The 25888-nt window shown below is 45.7% G+C and overlaps 1 protein-coding gene across 2 annotated transcripts in view; it reads left to right on the plus strand.

Moving 5' to 3' along the window:
• LOC116437353 (mothers against decapentaplegic homolog 2-like) overlaps positions 1–25888 on the plus strand; it is a 100945-nt gene that overhangs the window by 61643 nt on the left and 13414 nt on the right. Inside the window, exons 2-4 of one of the 2 annotated variants that reach the window (XM_032095023.1) lie at positions 16028–16117; positions 17252–17445; positions 17947–18081. In XM_032095023.1, the coding sequence (XP_031950914.1) occupies positions 16028–16117; positions 17252–17445; positions 17947–18081 (419 nt within the window). The remainder of the gene's footprint in view (positions 1–16027; positions 16118–17251; positions 17446–17946; positions 18082–25888) is intronic. The other variant, XM_032095024.1, reaches the window with a different exon arrangement.

Below are 25888 nucleotides of genomic sequence, written 5' to 3' on the forward strand. Positions count from 1 at the left end.
AGCACATAGCGCTTGCCTTGGCGGGTTTGAGGCAGTGTGATGTAATCAATCTGCCAGGCCTCCCCATACTTGTATTTGGACCATCGCCCAGCATACCACAGGAGCTTCATCCACTTGGCCTGCTTGATCGCAGCGCATGTCTCACAATCATGGATCACCTGGGAGATACTGTCCATGGTTACATCCACCCCTCGGTCTCGTGCCCACTTATAGGTGGCATCTCTGCCCTGATGACCTGAGGCATCATGGGCCCATCGAGCTAGGAACAGTTCTCCTTTATGTTGCCAATCCAAGTCTATCGGGGACACCTCTATTTTCGCAGCCTGATCTACCTGTTTGTTGTTACGATGTTCTTCATTAGCCCGGCTCTTGGGGATGTGAGCATCTACATGACGGACCTTCACGGATAGCTTCTCTACTCGAGTGGCAATGTCTTTCCACTCTTCAGCAGCCCAGATTGGTTTTCCTCTGCGCTGCCAGTTTGCCTTATTCCACCTTTCCAGCCAACCCCACAGAGCATTGGCTACCATCCATGAATCAGTGTAGAGGTAGAGCTTTGGCCACTTCTCTCTTTCAGCTATGTCCAGAGCTAATTGGACAGCTTTGAGCTCAGCAAATTGGCTCGATCCACCTTCTCCTTCAGTAGCCTGTGCAACTTGTCATGTGGGGCTCCATACAGCGGCTTTCCATTTCCGGCTAGCGCCTACAATTCGGCAGGAACCATCAGTGAAGAGGGCGTATTGTTTTTCACTCTCTGGTAGCTTGTTATATGGTGGGGCTTCTTCGGCACGTGTCACCTGCTCCTCTTCTTCTTCAGAAGATAACCCAAAAGTCTCACCTTCCGGCCAGTTCGTAATTATTTCCAAGATCCCGGGGCGACTTGGGTTTCCAATTCGGGCGCGCTGCGTGATGAGGGCAATCCATTTGCTCCAAGTAGCGTCGGTGGCGTGATGCGTGGAGGGAACCTTTCCTTTAAACATCCACCCCAGCACCGGTAGTCGGGGTGCCAGGAGGAGTTGTGCCTCTGTGCTGATTACTTCTGAGGCAGCTTGGACTCCTTCATAAGCTGCCAGGATTTCCTTCTCTGTTGGAGTGTAGTTGGCTTCAGATCCTCTGTAGCTTCGGCTCCAGAATCCCAGTGGTCGGCCCCGAGTCTCACCAGGCACCTTCTGCCAAAGGCTCCAGGACAGACCATTGTTCCCGGCTGCAGAGTAGAGCACGTTCTTCACCTCTGGTCCTGTCCTGACTGGGCCAAGGGCTACGGCGTGAGCAATTTCCTGTTTGATCTGGGCAAAGGCTTGCTGCTGTTCGGGGCCCCAGTGGAAATCATTCTTCTTGCGGGTAACCAGGTAGAGAGGACTCACGATCTGGCTGTACTCTGGAATGTGCATCCTGCAAAAGCCTATGGCACCTAGGAAAGCTTGTGTTTCCTTGTTGGTCGGTGGAGACATTGCTGTGATCTTATTGATGACCTCAGTGGGAATCTGACGTCGTCCATCTTGCCACTTTACTCCTAGGAACTGGATCTCTCGGGCAGGTCCCTTGACTTTGCTCTTCTTGATGGCAAAACCAGCTTGCAGGAGAATTTGAATTATTCTCTCTCCTTTCTCAAACACTTCGGTTGCGGTGTTCCCCTACACAATGATGTCATCAATGTACTGCAGATGTTCTGGAGCCTCACCCTTTTCCAGTGCAGTCTGGATCAGTCCATGACAGATGGTGGGACTGTGCTTCCACCCCTGGGGCAGTCGGTTCCAGGTGTACTGCACGCCCCTCCAGGTGAAGGCAAACTGAGGCCTGCACTCTGCTGCCAGAGGAATGGAGAAAAATGCATTGGCAATGTCAATAGTGGCGTACCACTTCGCTGCTTTGGACTCCAGCTCGTACTGGAGCTCCAACATGTCCGGCACGGCAGCGCTCAGCGGTGGAGTCACTTCATTCAGGGCACGATAGTCCACAGTCAATCTCCATTCCCCGTCGGACTTGCACACAGGCCAGATGGGGCTGTTGAAGTGTGAGTGGGTCTTGCTGACCACCCCTTGTCTCTCCAGCTCGCGGATCATCTTGTGGATTGGGATCACAGCATCTCGATTTGTCTGATACTGCCGGCGGTGCACTGTCGAGGTGGCAGTTGGCACTCGTTGCTCTTCCACTTTCAGGAGCCCAACTGCAGAAGGATTCTCTGATAGTCCAGGCAGGGTGTTCAATTGCCTAATGCCCTCTGCCTCCACAGCAGCAATCCCAAATGCCCACCTGAGTCCTTTTGGGTCTTTGTAGTAGCCATTCCGGAGGAAGTCTATGCCCAGAATACACGGGGCCTCTGGGCCGGTCACAATCGGATGCTTTTGCCACTCCTTCCCAGTCAGGCTCACCTCAGCTTCCAAAAGGGTCAACTGCTGTGATCCCCCGGTCACCCCAGCGATGGATACAGGTTCTGCCCCCACATGTCCCGATGGCATTAAAGTACACTGTGCCCCAGTATCAACCAATGCATCATATTTTTGTTGCTCTGATGTGCCAGGCCATCGGATCCACACCGTCCAGAAAACTCGGTTCTCCCGTGCCTCTTCCTGGCTAGAGGCAGGGCCCCTCTAGCCCTGGTTATCATTCTTTCCCTGGGCGTACATGCTCGAGGTACCTTCAAGGGGATCCGACATATCATCCTCCCTTCTGTAATACCTGGCAGCTCGGTCACAGGAGGCTGAGGCTACTTTCACCTTAGCGGAACCCCCTCGATTAGTGCCTCCCTCCTTGAGTTCACGCACCCGCGCTGCCAGGACAGAGGTGGGTTTCCCATCCCACCTTCTCATGTCTTCCCCATGCTCACACAGGAAAAACCACAGCTCAGCTCGTGGGGTGTACCCTCTCTCTCTAGCAGGGGGACGACGGGCTCTGACTTGGGGGCCTGTGACTCGCACTGGTGCCACACTGACCCTTCTCATCTCCTCCCTCATCTCCTCCCTCATTTCCTTCCTCATCTCCTTCATCTCCTCTTTGAGGTCCTGGACCACAGCAGAGACATGAGCTTTCAGCGGGCCATTGATCATGATGTCATAATGCCTGAGCTTGTTGGCAACAGAGCCCACTGTTTCTCGGGTATTGTCAGCATCAATCGTTGCAATGAAGGTGGTGTATTGCTGTGACCCTAGCTTTGCCAGGTTCCACATCATCTGTCCTGTGCACCTGACCTTATCGGGGTCATTATCATGCTGTCCATCCTTCCCAAAGAGTACCTCTAATATTGCCACCTCTCTTAGCTGTTGGATCCCTTCCTCGAGTGTCTTCCACTGCATTCTATGATGATACTCCTGCATTCTTTCTTTGTGGATGAACCTTTCTCTCACACTCGTTAAGAGCCGCTCCCAGAGAGAGAGGGGCCCTGGCTCCCTCACAAATATCTGGTCCACACCTGGGTCCTGGGTCAACGATCCCAGATACCTTGCCTCACCACTATCCAGTTGCACACTTGTGCCCATAAGGTCCCAAACCCGAAGCAGCCAGGTGGTATAAGGCTCACGCCCCCTTCGCACAATGTCGTTTCGCATAGCACGGAGACTGTCGTGCGACAGGGACTCAGTGATGATTTCTGGCTCTGGCTCTCCTGCTGGTTGTGAGGGCCCTGGTTGCCCATCACCATTAACTGGTCATACTGATTTGGTCTTACACTTCCTCCTTTGCACAGGGGCGACTGCTGCTGGCTGTGGTTGTCCTTGTGGTTCAGCTGGAACCTGGACGGTTGTAACATCCGTGGGTTCCACTGCTGCACCATCGGACTCACCCTCTTTGGGGCAGGGAGAGGGTTTTTCACTAGCTGAGGAGGTGTATTCCCTTAGCAATTGGCATATCTCCTGGCGCACCTGGCCCATCTCCTGGCACATCTCCTTGCGCACCTGGCCCATCTCCTGACACATCTCCTTGCACATCTCCTGCATCCCTTTCGCCAGTACTCCCACCCAGTTCGGGTAGTCCATTTCTGAGGTGGGCTGTTGGGCGGTATCAGTCTGTGGGACAGGGTCTCTAGTGTCTGGGGCTGTGTCAGGCTCTGGGGCAGGATTGGGCTCTGGGGTAGGAACTCTACTCTCTGGGGCCATGTCAAGTTCTGGGGCAGGATCAGGCTCTGGGGTAGGATCTCTAATCTCTGGGGCTGGTGTCTGGGTAGTTATCCAAGCCGATCTCAACTTATCTTTGAGTGCTGAGTAGGCCTACCAGCAGCAGATGGTTAGTATTCAGAGGGAATTTAAACCCTTCGAAAATTGATGGGGTGGGCCCAAAGAACTGGTTGAGGGGTTGGGGGAAAACTTCCCCTGGTCTCATTTCCTCACAGAAGGTACCATTGTTAACATAACCCCAAAAACATGTGCTCAGTGTGTGATAGCCATTAATCCATGTGCCCACATTCCGGAGGAAGTTAAAAACCCCCTGAATTCCTCACCTTCTCGACCCATAACGCAAGCTGGATAACAGCAATGGTAGCCTTAGTCAGAGGACCCATATTCAAGTAAGGAGCTGCAAAGGGGAAGAATATAGCCACGGCTACATGCCACCCAAACCAGGGTAAACTAGACCACATAGTGCTGCCTAACAAGGTTCCAATATCCAGCACACAAAATAAAGTTATCCAGGAACTGTTATTCCTTTTTCACCTCTCTCTCTTAATGCCCTCAGGCCCCACGTTGGGCGCCAAGATCTGTCTCGGTTTTGAAAGACAGGTGTCTGCTAAGGAAGGCAGAAGCCTCCCTTGAAGTGGCAGATATAATCCCTTTTTCCTCTAAGTTATTATATTTTGAAATCAAGGGCCTTTAGGCAAAGATGTGGGAAATAGGAATAACAGTTCTTTACTATATATATATATATATATATATGTATAAAACCAGTCCAACAAAACAACAACAACTATGGCAGTAACAGCAATCACAAACCCAGTCCCAGCCTTCTCGGCTGTCAGGCTGTTTCCCCTCGGGTGCAGTTCCGCTCGCAGCCAGCAGGGGCGCTGGCGGCTCCCGGTGAGCAGGGCAGGTGCGATGGTTCCCCCGCGGCTGCAGGGGGCGCTCCGGAGTGAGCTCGGGAAACACACGGCACTGGTGCCCTGGGATCCCGGAAGGGATGGAACAAAGGCTTCACAAACCCCTGGGCAGCCGATCCCGGACTCTCAGGAACAGCAGGCTGGAACGGCAGGCTGGAACGGCAGGGACGAGCACAAATCCTGGGTGGCAGGCGAGATGTATCCAGATGGGAGAACCCCACGGAGGCCCAGGCAGGCAGGGCGAGCAGGGCTACAGCGTAGCGAAAGCTCGAAGCAGCAGCGGGCCAGGGCAGCCACAGCCCGGTCTCCAGCAGGGCAGGGAAAGTGGCTTTGGGATCCCGGCGTTGTTTCCAGCAGGAAGAAAGAACGGCCAAAAAGAAAGAAACAGCAGCTCCTTTCTCTGCAGCTTCTCTCTCAGGACGTTCAGAGCGAACTGACCCCACACCCAGGTGTAGACAAAGGAGTAGCCAGGCCCGCCCCACTTCCCTTTTTTGTCTTTCTTAAGTACAGCTATTTGTCCCCTAGCAGCATGCATATGGGAAAAAATTCCTTTAACAGGAAAAAAACTAAGACTAAACTAAAACCCCAACACTTGCTTCCCCATCACGTCCAGCAGCTCCCGCAGCTAACGCACAGGTGCTGCTGTTCCCTTCATCGGTCGACCTGCAATCAGCTCGAAGAATCGCGCAACCCTGGACTCCACCCTGGCCTCCGGCAGCCGCTCCGTGAGACCCCCCTCTCTTTCTTTTCCGGGGCTGCCACCCCCCAGGGCTTCTATGGCTGCCACGGCCACCTTCCTCTCTGCCTTCATTTCTGCAAGGGTATTAGTCACAGCTCTCCATGTTAATCCGAGAACTTTTGCTTCTTTACCTTCCTTTCCACCCTCTATTGTGGACAGCCACAGTCTGTTTCCAACTTCCCACCACTCTTCAGTCGAGAACAAAAGCGAAGTGCATTTCAAAAACCCTTGTTCCCGGGCCCATGTATTTAGGGCATAGAGATCTCGATCTTTTATGGTCTTGCCTCTCTTAGAGAGGATACTGGCTAGGAGACGAGTGGCAGCCTCGTATTCCATAGCTTCTTACCTGCGGGGGCCCGCTCGGCCGCGCGAGCTCCAGTCTCCAGCTCCACTCAACTTTTTTGCCGGGACACTCCCGCTCTAGCTCTCCAGGCTTCTCACCATCGTTGCGATAATTCGGAGTCTTGCCGCATTCAAGCGAAACCGCATTTAAGTGAAAACAAGCCGCATCTAAGCGAAACGCATTTAGGCGAAAACAAACCGCATTTAAGCGAAAATCACTCCAGTCCCTGCTCAGGTGCCAGGTTTGGGGGGGGCCCGAGTGCTGAAGAGCTAGCCAGAGTAATGACACGAACACTGATACAATTTGATCATCGTTCTCTGCTTTATTGTTTAACTATACAAGCTTATATCTACTTTTGCAAAGATTCACGCCCAGTCCCTCTAGACGGCGTCTAATCTGCGGGGGAGCTGACCAGTGTATAACTTTGCCAAGGACTTTCAGGGCTGTCTGCAGCCGGGTGCTTTCCAGGCTTGCTTGCAGCCAGGGGCCAGTTCAGGGGTTTTTCCTCAGACACCCTGGGTTGTCCAATCTTTCCAGGGGTATCATATGCCCCTGTTCCACAAGGAATCCCTCTACATGTAGAGACAAAGGGAAAAGACAGCAACAGCCCTCCCTCCAAGATAGCGTGCTCTTCAGGTGATTGTGTGGTCTGTGAGACAAAAGGGAGATGGCAGACTAACCCCACTCGGTGCACCCTTGCCCCTGGAAAAAAAAAAAAAACTATGAAGGTAGGAGCTTATGAAGCAGTTTAGTGGCAGATGGGAATTGCTGGCATTTGTGGGGGTCAGTGCTACTGCTTGCTACCGCCTGCCACCCGCTGGACTTTGCCGGTGGTGGCGCTGCTCTCTTGGGTCCCCGCTTTCATGGGGGGGAAGAAAATGGACTCTCAGGCACTGATGAATGGCAGCCCAACCCTGGACCAGCTTAGGCTTCGCACTGTTGACAGGTGTTGCAAATTTTACTCTGAAACAGTTTTTGATCATGAAATGCAGCTTCTTGAGTTGCTACTTTTGTGAGTCCAGAAACCTGCCTTAAACAACCCCTTCCAGAGGCCAGAGAGAAACGGAAAATAAACCACAAAAGGGAGCCTCTGCCTTGAGCAAGAGCTACAAGGCGAAAGAGATAGAGAGCCAAAATGGCGAGAGAGAGGGCTTCCTGCATGGTCCAACTTTTAAAAGCCCTGGGCACCCCCTGTCCTGCCGTTGCGTTTCTGGCTGAGCTACAGGGTCTTAAAGAGACAGTAACAAATTTGGGCACAGATACATATGGAATACAATGACATTTTGGGTTACTCAGGACAAAGGAGATCAGATTGGTCGAGCAGGACCTTCCTTTTGTAAATCCATGTTGGCCAGGGCCTGATCCACTGATTGTCCTGCATGTGCCATGTAATGGCACTCAGGATCATCTCTTCCATAACCTTGCCTGGCACCAAAGTAAGGCTGACAGGCCTGTAGTTCCCTGGATCATCCCTCCAACCCTTCTTGTAGATGGGCATTACATTTACTAATTTCTAATTAGCTGGAACTTCTCTGGTTAACCAGGACTGCTGGTATATGATTGAGAGTGGTTTGGCAAGTTCTTTTGCCAGTTTCCTCATTATTCTGGGGTGGATCCCATCTGGGCCCATAGACCTGTGGGTATCTAATTGGCATAGCAGGTCACTAACCATCTCCTCCTGGATTATGGGGGCTTCACTCAGCTCCTGGTCCCTACCTTCCAGCTCAGGGAGCTGGTAATCCTGAGGACAATTTGTCTTGATATTAAAGACTGAGGCAAAGAAGGCATTAAATACCTCTGTCTTTTCTTCATACCCAGACACTACACTACCCTCTGCATTCAATAAATGGAGACTCTCCTTGACCCTCCTTTTACTGTGAATGTATTTATAGAAACTTTTTGTTGTCTTTAATTGCAGCAGCCAAATCAAGTTCTAGTTGGGCTTTCGTCCTTCTCATCTTCTCCCTATATATGTCCCTCATAACATCCTTATAGTCCTTCCAAGTTATCTGACCCTCCTTCCAGAGATGATAGATTCTTTTTTTTTTCCCCTAAGTTCCAGCCTAAATTTTCTTTTTGACCAGGCTGGTCTTTCCCTGACAACTTGTCTTTCTACACATGGGGATGACCTGCTCCTGAATATTTAACAATTCCTTTTTAAACCACATCTAGCCTTCCTGGATGCCTTTGCCCTTCAGGACTGACTCCTAAGGGACTCTGTCAATAAATGTCCTAAACAGGCCAAAGTCTGCCCGCCAGAAGTCCAAGGTGGAATTTGGCAGTCTTAGTAGGAACTGTCTGTGCTGAATGCAATACTGTATGTAAGCCAATGAACTTTTTTAATAGCCAACTTTGTTTCATCTATATTACACCGAAGCTTGTCAAATCAGGCTTTCCTTTTACTGTTGTCTTTGAGACCCTCTCTGAACTAGTTCCAAAGGTTTGGTATGTTTCCCTCCCAGCTGTTCTTGAACCTTAGGTGCATCAGGAAGAAGATAACTGATATGAGAGGAAGGATTCTATTCTTTCATCCATCAATTCATTGATCCTTTTCTCAAAGTTAGTATCAGTGGAGTGTAATGGGACAGTGTCTTCACAGGAGCATCACCAGTGATGAACCAGAGCTGAAGTCAATATAGTGGTGGTCTTGCCTTGGTTTCCTGCTCCATATGTTGCTGTGTGAAGTCTTGGATGTAAGATCTTACATAGCAAGATTTTAAAAACAGGAAAACAAACAAAAAAACCCACAAAAAACCCCAACCAAACAACCAAAAACCAATTAGTATGCAAGGTACAGATCTTCAATCTGCAGACTTCAACCTGTTTTCTCAGGCAAATTTTACACAAGCAGCCATGAACAATGTTAATGCATTGGCATTTGCCCATTTGTGAAAAAATGGGATTCTATAAATCTAGTGGTCATTTCAAACTCTTGTTTGAATAGCTTGGTGTAGCTCTCAAAGCAAATTCTGCACCTCTTTTCTACCCCCCTGACAAAGGTACTAAGTCAAGGTAGTAAGTCCTGTAAATGTTAGGCTGGTATAAAGGTGTTTGTGTCCCTGTGCTAAGTAACTTCTCCAATTCAAGTGAAAACCTGATCATATTTTTTGTTGCATTTTTCTTGTTCAGTCTTTCAGTGAAAATGTGAGTGAAAACCAATGTCAGGCTCACATCTATAGGGAAGACTTTGCATAAGAATTCTAGAATTTGAAAGCTTTCATCTCCCACTTTAAAACAGATAAATGGGGTACTGTCATGGTTTACTGAAATTATTTTTCATTTCAGTCACAGCTCCAGAACTACAAATGCCTCAGAAAATGTAGGGGTAGACAAATTAGATTAAATGGAAGAAAGGCTTGTGATTATAAGATGCAGGAAAAAAGACAAATGGAGAAGATTGCCTTGAACGTGGACTTGGCAAACTTGTTAGTGGCTGTAGATTCTAAAAGATATAAAAGATTTAGTAAAAATGTTAGTGGCTCAGTGCAATATTTTGCAAATAAGCAAGTTAAATGTCCAAGACCATTCTGTAATGATTTCTGTATAATGTGGGCTTTGACTAGCGTGATGCTAACGCAGTGCGTGGTCAGTGGAGAGTTTGCTGCATTATTCCGAAAGCGTCCCGGGCAGGGGATTTGCTCCAGCGGTGCCGTGTAGCACACTAGCAGGCTAACTTCACCCGTGCAGCTGGAGGCACGGAGACACACACACACTCAAGCTGGATAGCTCACGCGTTACCAGAGACAAAAGAGTCAGGAGGGGTCCTCGTATAGCATTCCATGGACGAAGGTTTATTGCAGCTCCGTGAAGGTAACCAGGGACAAAAGACGAGAGAACAATGCAGTGTCCAGGGTTTTATACAGGGGCGGGGTAGAGCACCAGGGGCCAATGATCTGAGGGCACAGGGGCAGTACAAAGGTGGGACTAGGGAATGGGAGCCAATGGGGAGAAGGGAAGGGTGAAGTGGGCAACGAGCCAACCAGACCCAATCTGCATAGCACCACAAAGCCTGATGGGAGAGGCTTTTCCTTCCTTACCCTAAGTTAGGGGGTGCTCTTAAACTTCAGAGTTGGCCCACCAATGGGCCTCTGCTGCTTCGGAGTTCTTTGACCCCTCCGCCATCACAGTCGCTGGCTCAGCCACCTCAACATCTCCCCCTTCCTTATTTAAAGAAAAAGCCTCTCCTATTGACTTAGATAGGCACTTCTTAAGGCACCCAAACAAACTTAAAACCATAAAAATTGTTAGAATCACCCACAGTCCAGCTTTGACTAAGGATTTCACCCATCCTTCAAGTCCCCATCGTCCAAAAAGATTTCCGAGCCAATCCGCGTCTCCTTCTATCTTTAGTTCTTTAATTTGGTCCTTCATTTTCTGTATTGTCACGTGGATGCTCTGGCTATGAGATGACAGGTTAAAACAACACAGACCTTCAAATTCCTCACAGCCATGTCCATGGCCCAATAAAAGAAAATAAATTGCTGCTCTGTTTTGCAGTGTTGTGTGCCTGGTGGTTTCTTCATCCTCAAGTAGTTGAGAGAGGGCACTCAATGTTAAGTTAGCATGCTTTCCGAGCCAGCACTCAAGGTGAGTAATTTGGCCCAGGGCCTTTGCTGCTGCTACCCAAGGCAGAAAAAGTGATGCAGCGACTCTTTTAGACGTTGACTAATTAACAATTTTGCTATCACAATTTGAGTCTAATTGCTGTATTCCTCTCTTTTGGCGGGCCAATTGAGTATGGTTTTCCCAATACAAAATTTGGGTTTTGTTGGGTGTTAGTACAGAAAGCCTGCCGAGAGTGCACGGTCCCCCCTGGAACTGGGATGGGATTCCGGACCACGCCCGATTCCCGCAAATCAGGGACATACCTGTAGGAAGTACTTTGGGATACATGGGTGACTCAGCTGGGATAAGGTGCTCGTCTCGGCACCACTTGTTGGTGGAATAAATTTTTTCAAGAGGTGTCATGTCTTTAATATAACTCAATTTCTGGTGTTCTGACCAGGATAACGCCACTCCATTCAGGCTGAAGAAAAACCTGAGGCAGTGGGTAGCCTGGGAGGACCCCAGTAGTCTCAATTTCTGGGGTTCATCTGGTGCTGTAGCCAGCACGTTCATCTACAACATGATGCTATTTGCATTGCAGGTTTTATTTGCCATTTTTCTAGTGCTACCACTTCAGGTAAAGAGGAGGCTGTCAACTGAACTCAGTGCCTTTTAAGCTCCTTTACAGTTCTGCTTTCTGAGACTAAAGAAGAAGAAAATGGAACTGCAGTTATGTATGAATTGGGATGATATTTAGCAACTTCTGTATAGAGTTTCTGGTACTTCATATGTAAATATCTTTGAAGTGGTTCTGATGATGTGCCATTCACAAAATTGGGAATTGTGTGGAAGAACAGTAATTGGCATGGCCCAGTGCTGGGGAACATCCTAGCTGCTTTCTAACATAAATGATCATGTTCCAGGGCATGGGAATGTTTCCAGACAAGACTTAAATTATGAGTACAGATGTTAATCCTTGATTCTCCTAAATTCTTTATGGAATAAGGCATAGAAAGGACTCTTCACAAGGAGTTTTGGATGCTTCAGAAAGGTAGATTTAGGAAAGAATGCCTCCTATTTATTTTGGGACAGTAATTCTGTACTCCTGTTTCCCTTTCAGAGGGTTTTAGTGGTTGTTTATAGTGGTTGTTTAAACATCTTTCAGAATGCAGTCACCTTTCCAGCACCACCTTTCTGGGATGAATAGATATGTCTGCCCTCTGTCAGGCTATTGCTTGCGTATGAATGAACATATTGTGGTCTGTCATGGAAGTGCTGTGCATGAAGTATGCTTTTTAGGGTTGTGAAGAATTTCATTCTGATTTAGTGTGTATGTGTGTGAATATTAAGAGGCCTTGTTTACTGTCTGGGTGATGTAGTGGGGGGGGACAGTCTTGCATCTCAGGCAATGGATCTTTTATGTGAGCAGGAGAGTGGAGAGACCACTTTATTTCCTCAGATGTTTCTTCCAGTGAACAGTAAAAGCTATTTTGAGCTGACTTTATTGATCGTATGGGTTGATTTCCTGCAGACTCTTCTGTGTTTGATTGTGGATTATTGGAGTTTAGTATAGTCATTGTCATAGGTTAGCAAGCATAGTCCCGGAAGGGTTGTCCTTGCTAAGGGGTGCTTACAGCTTCCTCTGGGAACTGATAGAACCTATCAGCTGGCCAGTTTGAATATGGACAATTCTTTAAGCCACTTAAAGTTGTGACCGCCTCTGTGATACACACTTAAGAATAGACAAACTCCCCCCCCCAAGCTCTCTCTCGTTTCCGGTGCTGGGACAGGTGGCCGGGCCACGGCCATCCTGGAGTCGATGGACCTGTTCCAGCCGTGGAACCCCCCCCACTGCCTTGCCGTGGGCAGCCGGAGCGACTCGGCTCTCCCCCCTCTCCACTTCGATAAGAAAAATTCAACATTCCAGCTGCAAAGCTGCAAGGCTGAGGTGAGATTAACCCTTTTATTGCTGTGAAGAGCTGAAAACCTGAGGGAAGAGAGAGAAGAGATGCTTAAAGCTGAAATTCTGTTGTGAAGCTATGATATGTCAGAGTATCCCGTTGGAATTTCATGAAGATATGGGGGGTGGAGTGTTCAACTCGTAAGCAAAAGCACCTGTGCTGAGATAGGCAGATGCTGACGCAGCTGTAATTTCATGAGAAGTTTGGACAGGGAGAGATGGAAGCGATGAGGACTTTTGCTCCAAACGGGAAAGGAGAAAACCTCAGTTCCTAGAGATGCTCCCAGAGATAGTCCTAACGATGAAGATGATGAAGACCCTTTGCTCCCAGGGAAGGAGAAGGGCCTCTGTTTTTTTGTTTCTGAACGGCTCAACCTTAAAATTGTACCCCAAAAAACTTCAAGAGTGGACCCTCGAAAGCAGTTGCGGGAAAAGCTGCAAGTCGGGGGAAGGGACTCACATCGCGAGCAGAGAGACTCCTCTTCCTAAATGGACTGAACAATATTTGGAAGTGGGCGGCTGTCTCGTTGTGATACTGTTTTCATAGCACGAGTAAGAAGAGACTTCTCTTTCTAAATGGACTGAACAAGGTTATTATGAAAGTGGTAAACAGACTGAACATCTTAAGGGTTGTCTTTTTACATTGTCAGTGGGAGAAGGGAGGAAGGTGGGGGGAGGAGGAGAGTTCTGAAGGTGGTATAATTTTTTTTTTTTCCCTTCTTTTAGGTCTGTTAATAAACTTCTTTATATTCTTTCAAGTTTGGTGCCTGCTTTGCATTTCTCCTAATTCTTATCTCACAGAAGATAAACAGTAATGAGTATTTTAGACCAAACCACTACAGTCATAGTGTAGATGAACCAGTAAAACATTTCTATTAATCCTAACTCTAAGCAGACATACATCCTGGGAGATAGCATATCATGTAAGCTGCTGAATATTAGAGCAGTTTTGCTCTAACTGTTCACTTTTTCTGTACCTCCTGGCCTGCCTTCCCTCCATGCTCTCCTGAGCTTCATTGCAACCTATGACTCTGTTGCAGTCACTTCAGGATACCGTTTGTCTTTCTGTAGGTTATGAAATAAGCTGTCAGGTTTGATAGTTTGAATATTTATAGAGAGAAGAGGTTAGCAATATAAAATATTGTTCCTATTCATCATGCTTTGTCAGGAGCTGTGAAATTTTACTTTTACATGTGCTGTCTTAAGTCTTGTGCAGCAAATGTGTGGCATGCCATGCTTACACCAGTGATGCACCCCACAATTTTGGGAATGTGTAATCTGTAACAGTGTCAGCTTTGGAGCACTGCTTTGTATAAAGGATCCACTGCTCAAAGGTAATGAGATGACTGTCAATTAATATGCAGCAGACTTTGTGTCTGCTCATTGTTCTTCTAATTTAATGTATGTGATGGTCTGTATTACAAGCAGTAGTGGTGAATATTTAAGGACACAGTACAGTGTTGGAATGCTCCCTGGCATCCCACAGGCTCCCTATGTGTCTTCAGGGCAACTATTTCAATCCTTATGCAGCTTCTGGCAGTCTACCATCCTAGAGACATCTTAGGAACGTATAAAAGAGAGGCTTTAGGCTCTGCTGATACAGTGATGCTCAGGATCCCTCTTTGCCCACTCTTTCTAGAGATCTGTGATGCTGCCTGTGTCTGAGATAGATGTAACTTGTTCAGGAGAGTTGGCTCTTTTGAAGAGCTGGATCTAAATCAGAGAATGGGCCTTCTCATCTGACACTGCTGCTCTCTACTAGACAAAAAGTTCTCTAGTACAAGATTTTACTTTACTTGTGTCCATAATCAGTAAAATGTCAAAGGCCATATTTTATGTAACAATTTTATTTGTGATAAATGCAGGCTGCTGTCCGCAATTATAGTCTTATTCCTCCTTTGTAGTGCTCATGTAGCTCTACAGTGAATAGAAGTGATCTAGATGAAAAGTAACTCTCAAAACTTAAATTTTCTGCCATGTATGTTCTGTGATCAGATAGCCAGTTTATTAATTTGGGTTGCTGATCAATTGCATGAACATTTCAGCCTCCCTGGAATGGCACTAAAAATGAGGTGTTTGGGACAGGCAAGAAGGGGACAAGAACCATTAATTCCCTTCATCAGTAGCCCACACTTATGTTTATGTCTTCTTGTTTCATAACACTAATGAATTTTCCCTGCGTAGGGAGGAGAAATAAAAATACCTACTTCACTTCCCTTAAGCACTCAATCCAAACTCGTGACTGTATCAGCTAAGTTTAGTAGTTTAAATTGCAACACCTATATTTAAAACCAGGAGTTTGGTGAACTTGGATTCTTTTCTTTCTGTTGCAACTTTTCAGAGGCTATTCATTTTAAAGGGACTGTAGCAGACAGTCAAACTTCAGGCTCTGTATTTAGGAAGTGGAGATGTAAGTTGCTTGTGAACCAAATTCTCATAATTTCTGAGGTGCGAAGTCTAGTTGTATGTCACATATAAAAAATAAACTGTCCGTTTTTAGTGGTCACAGAGTAAGTCAGTGATAGAGCTGAGCTGGATTTATGCTTCTGAGTCTGCTTTCTGTTTACAATCCCATGCTGTTTTCTTGCTTTGTTTAAATCTGATGCTGCTTTTAGTTTGTGCCTATGACTGAAGGCTCCTTTTTCTTTACTGTTGTGATCTTGTCCTTGAACCAGTTTGGTAAAAAATTAGTTGTCTCTCTTTTCTTCCTCCTTGATTTAGCAATTAAAGGTTTGTTATCCTGTAGTTGAATCCTAAAATACTATACTGTAAAACTGTGTTAAACATTCTGTGTTTTGTATACCATAGAAAAGAATATTTAGTTCTTTAATCAAGGAGAGTACAGAAAACAGTGAGAAGTATTAGCTACAATGTGCTTTTCTTTAAAGTCTGAATTTTCCTCTTTTGGGGAAAGCAGCAAATTAGTGCATGAAGAATGAGATTAATGCTTAAGTGGTGGTACATGAAAGTTAGATTGTGATGTTCAGTTTCAGACATACATGGCATTTTTTTTGAAGTCTTAGGGAAGCTTATGTTTAAAAACAAACAAAAAAACCCCCAAGAAACAAACCCAGAAACTACCCTTTAAAACTGATTTTTTTAAGAGCTAGGCTGAAGAAGTTTTGCCTGTTTTAAGTAACTTTACAACTGTATTGACTACTTAAAAGCAGAGAACTTGTTAACTTTTAAAAACATTTATCATTTACCTTGAATCACTTGTTCCATTTTGATAGCCTCCTTCATATAGAAAATATAGCATGAGATGTCAGTCTAAATACAAGTCTAACAATGCTCTATCTTCTATGTGAAAGGAAGTATTCTGTACGTTTTTCCATGTTTGACACCATAGTGTTTTGAATAACCATGTTCCATATTCATATCAATTTTTTGTTTTTGTTTTCAATTTATTATGCACAGCACTTGTTCTGAAATTTGGGGACTGAGTACACCAAACACGATAGATCAGTGGGATACAACAGGCCTTTACAGCTTCTCTGAACAAACCAGGTGAATATTCTGCCCTCTTGCATCATAGAAATCTTGTGGGAGGGCTTGGCTTTGGAGGGTCTGTAATGGGATGCTTTAGCTGTAAAATAAAATAAATGCTTCCTAGGCCTCTCATGGTACAGCATTTTAAAATATTTGCTTGCCAGTGTAGAAATTCAAGTGTTATAAGCTGATGTTTTGAGAAATTAAACTCTAATTCTGCAATATTGATTTTTCATGACAGTGCTATTGAAAGAATGGGAAGACTTGTTAAATGCAAGTTCTAATATGATTTGGTATTTATATTGACAAAGTTGGGAAGCTTGATTCTTTAGACCTAATCTTACAAAGTACTTAAACTGCTTTGTATGTCACAAGCTTTCAGTTAAATCTTGCTAATTGTCTCAGATATGAGCTACTAAAGAATTGTTTGTCAATTCTTCAGTAGTTAATGGCAGGCAAATTCTAAACAGGGTCTTTATTTTTTCATGTCACATTACTTGATTTGTGTATTGAGGTTTGTCTCCCATCCCATAACAATCATAAACATCTGCATTTGTGTAAGCATATGCAGTCTGTCTTAAAACTAGCAAAACGATTTCAGCTGGTAGTAAGGCAGACAAAGTCAAGAAGATAAACTTTACAGTCCTTAAAAGATGTGCATTCATGCCTTTTGCATTACAGTTATACTGCCATGTGGATCACTTGGGCAGCTGACTGCTTATAGGCTTATTTGTAGTCCTGTGGGAATTCTTAAAGCCATAAATCATCTATGCCACAGCAAAGCTTTGAGGTTTAGTAGCAGAAGGGACCATCAAGTGTGTGATTTTATTATTTTTTTTAACAACTCTCTTCTGCATTTAAAAAATATATGAAGCAATCATCCTAAACACTTGGTTGGAGGTAAAGTGGCTTTTAATAAATTCTAAATTCACTGGCAATGATTTGAGCAACTCAAATATAAGTTAAGAGACTACTGATATGATCATTTTTATCACATTTGAAGCCTTTCAACAAGAATATAAATGTCACTAGCAGTATCAATCCACTGAATTCTGAGAATGAATAAACTCTCCATCCCATGGGTGTACACTCTTGCTTGAGTGACTAAGAGCATGCGGTCTGTAAAAACTTTTTAACATCTTTCCCCTCCAGATCTCTCGATGGCCGTCTACAGGTATCTCATCGTAAAGGATTGCCACATGTTATGTACTGTCGTTTGTGGCGCTGGCCAGATCTTCACAGTCACCATGAACTTAAAGCAATTGAAAACTGTGAATATGCTTTTAATCTTAAAAAGGATGAAGTATGTGTAAACCCTTACCACTACCAGAGAGTGGAGACACCAGGTAGGAAGACTACTTCTGACTTTGTATAGCATCTGTACATACTCGATCAGCATAATGTTATAAGTGAAAAAAGAGAAAGATTATGCTTTCTCTTGCCAAAAGTACAAGATTCTTAGAGATACAGCTTTTGAGAAAACCACCCCTGATAGTTTTTAATAGTAAAGTTACTGAAAAATCTTTATGAATGTGGAGATACCTTTACCCCAATAAACATTTCCAGGACTGCTAGCAGTTTCCACATGGCTAAATACGACCCAGACTGAAAAGGAGAACAGATATGATTCACCTTTGCTAATGTGGAATAGTCTTACTCAAGAGGCACTTCAGGAATCTGCTTCTACCACTAGCAGTACAATCGTAATACTAGCAGTACTGAGATTCAGAAAATTTCAAAACATCTGAAGAAATTGTTAGATGGTTTAGATATATATTTTTTCCTTTTAGCTCACAGAAGCGTGTATTTTGAGGGTCTTACTAATGCTTTGAATTTTGCTTTTCCAGTCTTGCCTCCTGTACTAGTGCCACGGCACACTGAGATTCTAACAGAACTGCCGCCTCTCGATGACTATACCCATTCCATTCCTGAAAACACTAACTTTCCAGCTGGAATTGAACCACAGAGCAATTACATACCAGGTATTTTCTTAACTTTTGCTGTAAACAGTACGTTTAACATTGTGCTGCTGAAACAAAGATGGTAATTTTATGCTCCTAAGTGATCAAATTAATTGCAAGATGTGCCAATAAGTTAGATCTAGTTGATTTTGTGTATTAATTCCAATAGAAATACCTGAACATTGTAGTTTGCAGAACACGATCCTGTGTGAAACTATATTGCTTACTTGGTTTCAGTATCTTATTTAAGATTCAGAATGCTAATGAGTGAAAAATAGACCTTTGTCTTATGCTTTCAATCTGTTTTACAAGCATATAGGGGTTGCCAAGTGCTGCATATTGGAGATTGAGAAGCAGTTTACTACTCAATCTCACCACATGTAGTTTGTGGAGAAAACTTTAAGTTGCAAATCAGTGACTTAGTGTTTTGATTTGTAGTTCACAATCGATCAAGGTCTGCTTTGGGTATTTGTTAATATCGTGTGCACAGTTTTGTCTCTTTAGTATGAGAGAACAACCTAACAATATTGAAATCAAAGAATTCCTTCTTCCCGTTCTTTGCCCCTTCCCTACCCCAAGACTAACCTGCTACAGTGCACCCAAAAGCTGGTACTATTACTGAAATATAAAATCAGTGAACTTTGTTTCCTGCCCCAACTTTGTGTTTCCTATCCCTTCAGGAAGTTGCCTGGAGCGTAAAACCAAGTAAAGCTGAAATTTTCTCATAAATGTTTGTGCTGGTTTGGACAAATTTGGAGGAAAATATCTTCTGATAGAAGGCAGGTTACAACCACTCCTCCCCCACCAGGTTTGGAAAACAAAAAAATTTTCCTCTGAGAAAAGTGAAAGAGATAAAAAACCTATTTATTTAACAAACACTCAGGAAAAGGATAATAATGCTAAATAATAAGACCTCTTGCTTTGGACAGAAACCTGGGAAGATTTCAGAGTCCTTCTGTAGGTGTGGTCTCTCTCCTCCTCCTCAGAGCTATGTCGGTGTGGGCCCACCTCTGCGGCCTCAGTGGAAAATTCTCCCAATGTGTTCTGGTCTTGAAACAGTCCAGAAGAGAAGAAGGAAAAACCGAAGTGTCAGGAAAACAAAGTTCAACTCTTCATCTCCCTCCAGAGAAAAGGAGCTGAAAGCTGGCTGAAAAACAAGCAAGCTGCTTCCTTCACTCTTGCTACTGCAGCAGGAGAATGCAGAGGAGTGTGTATCTGTGTCCTTGAACAACTGCTTTGAAAAGTTCGCTCGGTGTTTTCCTCTTCCCCCTCTCAGGCTCAGTTTAAAGGCACAGAAAGGCACAAAATTAATTTCTGGGCATAGAGCAGTGATAGGGGATACACATCATAAAGTCACCCCAAGACATTTCACCCCTTATCCCATATGGTAGACTCAATGCCCCAACTAATATATTCTAACTCTACACACACACATTAATACACACACATATATATACATATATACAGCTATATACAAACAGTGACAGTGACACTCAGCAAGCAGTGGTATACAGGCATTCCACATTACGTGTGGTTTTCACCCAACAATCAAATCTCCCTCTGGTATACAACGTGTTGTTCCATCTTTCTGCATTACCCACCATGTGCAACCAGGTCCCTGAGCAAAGACAACCCCACGGATGGGTTTGTCTGTACTTGAGGCAGAATTAACCCAGTCTTTCCTAACAGACCTCTGGCATGCACTACTGGGACCTTATCTCCATCTAGTGTGTGAAGGGGTTCAGATTGGGCTGGACCCACTCGATTGGTGGAACCTCGGGTGTTAACTAACCAGGTGGCCTTTGCTAGATGCTGCTCCCAATTTTTGAAAGTTCCCCCACCTAGTGCCTTCAAGGTGGTTTTCAACAATCCATTGCACCATTCCATTTTGCCTGCAGCTGGTGCATGGTAAGGGATATGGCACACCCACTCAATGCCATGTTCTCTAGCCCAGGTGTTTATAAGGCTATTCTTAAAATGAGTCCCATTGTCAGATTCAATTCTCTTGAGGGTGCCATGCCTCCAAACGACTTGCTTTTCAAGACCCAAGATGGTGTTACAGGCTGTAGCATGAGGCACAGGGTAGGTCTCCAGCCATCCAGTGGTGGCTTCTGCCACTGTGAGCACATAGCGCTTGTCTTGGCGGGTTTGAAGCAGTGTGATGTAATCAATCTGCCAGGCCTCTCCATACTTGTATTTGGACCACCACCCACCATACTGATGCCTTTCCGTGCTGGGTCCTAAAGTCCTGGTCACAGATTGTTGCTCCGGCCCCTCTGTAATTTGCCGGCAAAGAGAGGGGCAAAGCAAGATGTGTTCCAACCCAAGACTGCGAGTTTCAAGGTCTTTAGTGTCCCTTCATGGTCGCCAGCAACTGATGCCTTTTCCTGGTCTTAAAATCAAGAGTCATACACGGTTAGAAGGGGAAAAGGGATTTTACCTTGGTATTTATTTTAAGGATCCTTAGGTGCACATGTCCAGGTCATATGCATCGAGATGCACCCCGCCGAGTATGCCCCCAAGGATCGGGTATAGCATTATAGGTTTTACTAATTAGCATATCTATCAAAGATTCCCCAATGAGAGGCTCAAGTGAGCCCCCCTCCCCAAGGAACCTTCCCCTGGATGGTTCTATCTTGGTTTACAGAATGTGTTCTGGAGAGGACCTTGGGGTCTGGGGCACACTGATCCCTAGCTACGAAGCTTCTAAAATGTTTAGTCTCCTAGCTGAACAAACAAGTCCAAGAATGTAGGGAAAAAGCACTAAGAATATAGAGGTTGTAAAAAGGTATAATAGGGGTATAAAAGAAAAGGCAAAAAATCTTCATGGCATCAATACCACAGGGGTTTCACTTGCTTGGCCTGCTTGATCACAGCGCACGTCTCAATCATGGATAACCTGGGAGATACTGTCCATGGTTAGATCCACCCCTCGATCTTGTGCAAACCTATAGGTGGCATCTCTGCATTGCTGACCTGAGGCATCATGGGCCCATTGAGCTAGGAACAACTGTCCCTTGTGTTTCCAATCTAAGTCTATCTGTGACACTTCTATCTTTGCAGCCTGATCTATGTATTTGTTGTTTTGGTGTTCCTCATTACCCTACTCTTGGGAACATGGGCATCTACATGGCGGACTTTCACAACTAGCTTTTTCACCCCTGCAGCGACGTCTTTCCACTCTTCAGCAGCCCAGATTGGTTTTCCCCTATGCTGCCAATTCGCCTTTTCCCACTTTTCCAACCATCCCCACAGAGCATTGGCTACCATCCATGAATCAGTGTAGATGTATAGCTTTGGCCACTTCTCTCTTTCAGCAATGTCCAGGGCCAGCTGGATGGCTTTCAGTTCGGCAAGTTGGCTCGATCCACCTTCTCCTTCAGTAGCTTCTGCAACCCGTTGTGTGGGACTCCATATGGCTGCTTTCCACTTTCGTTTCATCCCTACAATTTGACAAGAACCGTCGGTGAAAAAAGCGTAGCATGTGTCTTCTGATGGCAGTTGGTTGTACAGTGGAGTTTCTTCAGCACATGTCACTAGTTCTTGTTCTTCTTCATCAGTGAGACCAAAGTTTTCACCTTCAGGCCAATTTGTGATTACTTCCAAGATCCCAGGGCGATTCAGTTTTCCGATACGGGTGCGCTGTGTGATGACAGCAATCCATTTGCTCCATGTGGCATTGGTGGCATGGTGGGTAGAGGGAACCGCTGAACATCCACCCCAGCACCAGTAGTCGAGGTGCCAGGAGGAGTTGTGCTTCAGTGCCGATTGCCTCTAAGGCAGCTTGGATTCCTTCATAAGCGGCCAAGATTTCCTTCTCTGTGGGAGTGTAGTTGGCTTCAGATCCTCTGTAGCTTCGGCTCCAGAATCCCAGTGGTCGGCCCCGAGTCTCACCAGGCACCTTCTGCCAAAGGCTCCAGGACAGACCATTGTTCCCGGCTGCAGAGTAGAGCACGTTCTTCACCTCTGGTCCTGTCCTGACTGGGCCAAGGGCTACTGCATGAGCAATCTCCTGCTTGATCTGGGAAAGGCTTGTTGCTGATCAAGGCCCCAATGGAAATCGTTCTTTTTGCGGGCAACCAGGTAGAGAGGACTCACAATCTGGCTGTACTCAGGAATATGCATTCTCCAAAAACCTATGGCACCTAGGAAAACTTGCGTCTCCTTCTTGTTGGTTGGTGGAGACATTGCTGTGATCTTATTGATGACCTCGGTGGTAATCTGATGCCATCCATCTTGCCATTTCACTCCCAGGAAATGGATCTCTTGAGCAGGTCCCTTGACTTTGCTCATCTTGATGGCAAAACTGGCTTCCAGGAGAATCTGGATGATTTTCTCTCCGTTCTCAAACATTTCTGTTGCGGTGTTCCCCCACACAATGATGTCATCAATGTACTGCAGATGTTCTGGGGCCTCACCCTCTTCCAGTGCAGTCCGGATCAGTCCATGGCAGATGGTGGGACTGTGCTTCCACCCCTGGGGCAGTCGGTTCCAGGTGTACTGCACGCCCCTCCAGGTGAAGGCAAACTGAGGCCTGCACTCTGCTGCCAGAGGAATGGAGAAAAATGCATTGGCAATGTCAATAGTGGCATACCACTTTGCTGCTTTGGACTCCAGCTCATACTGGAGCTCCAACAAGTCCGGCAGAGCAGCGCTCAATGGTGGAGTCACTTCATTCAAGGCACGATAGTCCACAGTCAATCTCCATTCTCCTTCCAATTTGTGCACAGGCCAAATCGGACTGTTGAAGAGTGAGTGGGTTTTGCTGATCACCCCTTGGCTCTCCAGCTCACGGATCATCTTGTGGATGGGAATCACAGCATCTTGAGTTATCCGGTACTGTTGGTGATGCACTGTCGAGGTAGCAATTGGTACTCTTTGTTCTTCCACCTTCAGAAGGCCTACTGCAGACGGGTTCTCTGATAGTCCAGGAAAAGTGTTCAATTGCTTAATGCCCTCTGTCTCCACAGCAGCTATTCCAAAAGCCGACTTGAGTCCCTTCGGGTCTCTGAAATACCTGTTTCGGAGGAAGTCTATGCCCAAAATTCACGGGGCCTCTGGACCAGTCACAATGAGGTGTTTCTTCCACTCATTTCCAGTCAGGCTCACCTCAGCTTCCACCAGGGTCAAATCTTGTGATCCACCTGTTACACCAGCAATAGAAACAGATTCTGCCCCCACATGTTGCGATGGGATTATTGTGCACTGCGCACCAGTGTCAACCAAGGCATCATATTTTTGTGGTTCTGATGTACCAGGCCAATGAATCCACACAGTCCAAAAAACACGGTTTTCCCTAGCCTCTACCTGGCTAGAGGCAGGGCCCCTCTATGCCTGGTTATCCTTCTTTCCCTGAGCATACATCTTAGAGGTTCCTTCAAGGGGATCAGATATGTCATCTTCTCTTCCATCATTTCTGGCAGTTCGGCTATGGGAAATTAGAGCTTCTTCCTTTTTGGTGGAACTTCCTTTCTGAGTCTTGCGCTCCTTGATGTAGGAACCCAGAGTGCAGAGAATATTTCTCTGCCTGTTTTGAAGGGTTCTACCCCCCTGGATAACACTTTTTTTTACCTTCGTCCTTGGAGAAAATTGCCTACCCTCTGGGAAGAATTAGAATCTACACTGGTGTGAACTAGGTGACAGAATATTATGTAAGATTGTCACAGGGTGAAAAATTTAGAGGATTTGGGTTTGATAATATAGTAAATAGATAAAAGCAAAATACTTCAAAATGGACGATTGTTGTTCTTCTCCAGACTTTCTTCTTGTACTACTACTCCGTATTCTGCAGTAGAAGTAGTTTGGGATGATTGGATAAATAATTCTTCAGTTCCTGTCTGCGTGACAAGATGATTTATTATACATTGGTGGAAAAGTAAAAATAATGTACGCTTTTAGTGACCATTGGTTAATTTACCTTTAAAAGACTGTGTAAATCTTGATAATTTGGCATTCTCCTGCATTCTCTGCTCTGTGCTATGTCTGGATCACGTTAAGTGGCTCTATTTCTCCGATAAGACTTAATAAACAACTATCTGAAAGTAGAGAAGGCTGAATGTCGTTTGTGTCCCAAACTCCTGACAAAGACTCTAAATTTCTCCCTCATCAGGGGAGGTGTAATTACGGCACGGTTAGTGTCAAATGGTGCCCTGTGTGAGGATCGAACTCACGACCTTCAGATTATGAGACTGATTCCTACACTTCAATTCACGCACTCGTGCTGCCAGAGCAGAAGTGGGTTGTCTCTCTAACCTCCTCATGTTTTCCCCACTATCATACAGGAAATACCACAGCTCACTTCGTGGGATGTACCTTCTCTCTCTCTCTGTGGAACATCTGTGTTTGGTAGCAGAATCTCTGATCTGTACCACTGAGATTTGGAGAAGGCCCTCTTTAATCTCCTTCTTGAGTTCCTGGTGATTCTTCTCTATCTTATCTTCCAATTTCTGCAGACGTGTTTCCACAGCTGCGATTCTTGCATGTGTTGGGCCATGCGTGGAATCTGCATATGCTCGGAGCTTCGTCGCCATATCCTGCATGGTCTCATTCCCACCGTCATCTGGTTTCATTATTGCTAAAGGAGAAGCATATTCTTGTGGCCCAAGTCATATGAGTTTTTGCCACATCAGTGCATCAACTCTGACCCTATCTGGACTCCTCAATCCTGGGTCATGTGTGTAGACAATCTCTACCAGCTCTGGTTCTCTCAAGCGTTGGATCCCTTGTTCTATGGTCTTCCACTGGGTTTGCTGCATATAGAAATCATCTGCGCACAGATATCTTTCATTCACGCCTGTCAAAAGCCGTGTCTAGAGACTGACAGAGTCAGCCCTCTTTATCATCGCTTGGTCGATAGCCGGATCACGTGACAGGGATCCCAAATGCCTCGCTTCAGCACCGTCCAGCATTATATCATCACCTGCCGCATCCCAAATACGGACCATCCTACTTATTATGGATTCATCAGACCTTCGAGTGTAGTCCTTTTTTAGGCTGTGAAGGTCTTTAATGGATATGGACTCAGTAATGGTTTCTGTACCTGAGTCAGTTGATGGCTTTGAGGTTCCTTCCCCCACATCATCATCATCTTTCACTGGGCGATCAGTTTTGGTTGTGTGCTTTTTCCTCATGACGGGAGCCACTGTCAATGGCTTAGACTCTCCATCTGGTTTGGCTGCAGCCTGAGTGACTGGGGTGTCTGCTGATTTATCTTCCTGCCCCTCTACCTTTACCTGCTGCTCTCCAGTACCTAGCAGTGTGCGATAGGCATATGCCAAGGCCCAGCATATTGCAATGAGCTTTTTCTCATTAGAATTGTCATTGCATTTCTCTTTCAGATATTTCCCCACCTCAGCTGGTTTCTGAATTTGTTCAGGGGGAAAGTTCCAAGTTATTGGGTCAGAGAATTTCTTCAGGATTTGGCCCATATCCTCCCATTCCCCACGCCACTCAGGATTTTCCACCTCTGGGTCAGGTGTCTCATCAGTCACCCTGGAAATCTGAGTTCTGATTCTAGACAAGCTGCAAACCATATAGAGGAAGCTTAACAGATAAAATACTAGGAAGGTGGTCTCTTTAACATCCAGGGGAAACTGAACATTCTCAAAAGATAATGTATCAAATTTAAAGGGAAAGGAGATGAAAGGCTGGGAAACCCCATCTCCTTGTCTTCTAACAAACTGGGTGCAATTACTAATAAACTCCCAAAACAGTCCACTGAAACTAGGACTGGGGTTAGGACAGAGAAACCACTTATCATACACACTCCGAACAACTGCCAGTACCTCCTATTATAAATCATTATCACCGAGCACAGCAAGATAGAAAT

Source organism: Corvus moneduloides, chromosome W, assembly GCF_009650955.1.
Source record: "Corvus moneduloides isolate bCorMon1 chromosome W, bCorMon1.pri, whole genome shotgun sequence".
NCBI classification, from domain to species: domain Eukaryota; kingdom Metazoa; phylum Chordata; class Aves; order Passeriformes; family Corvidae; genus Corvus; species Corvus moneduloides.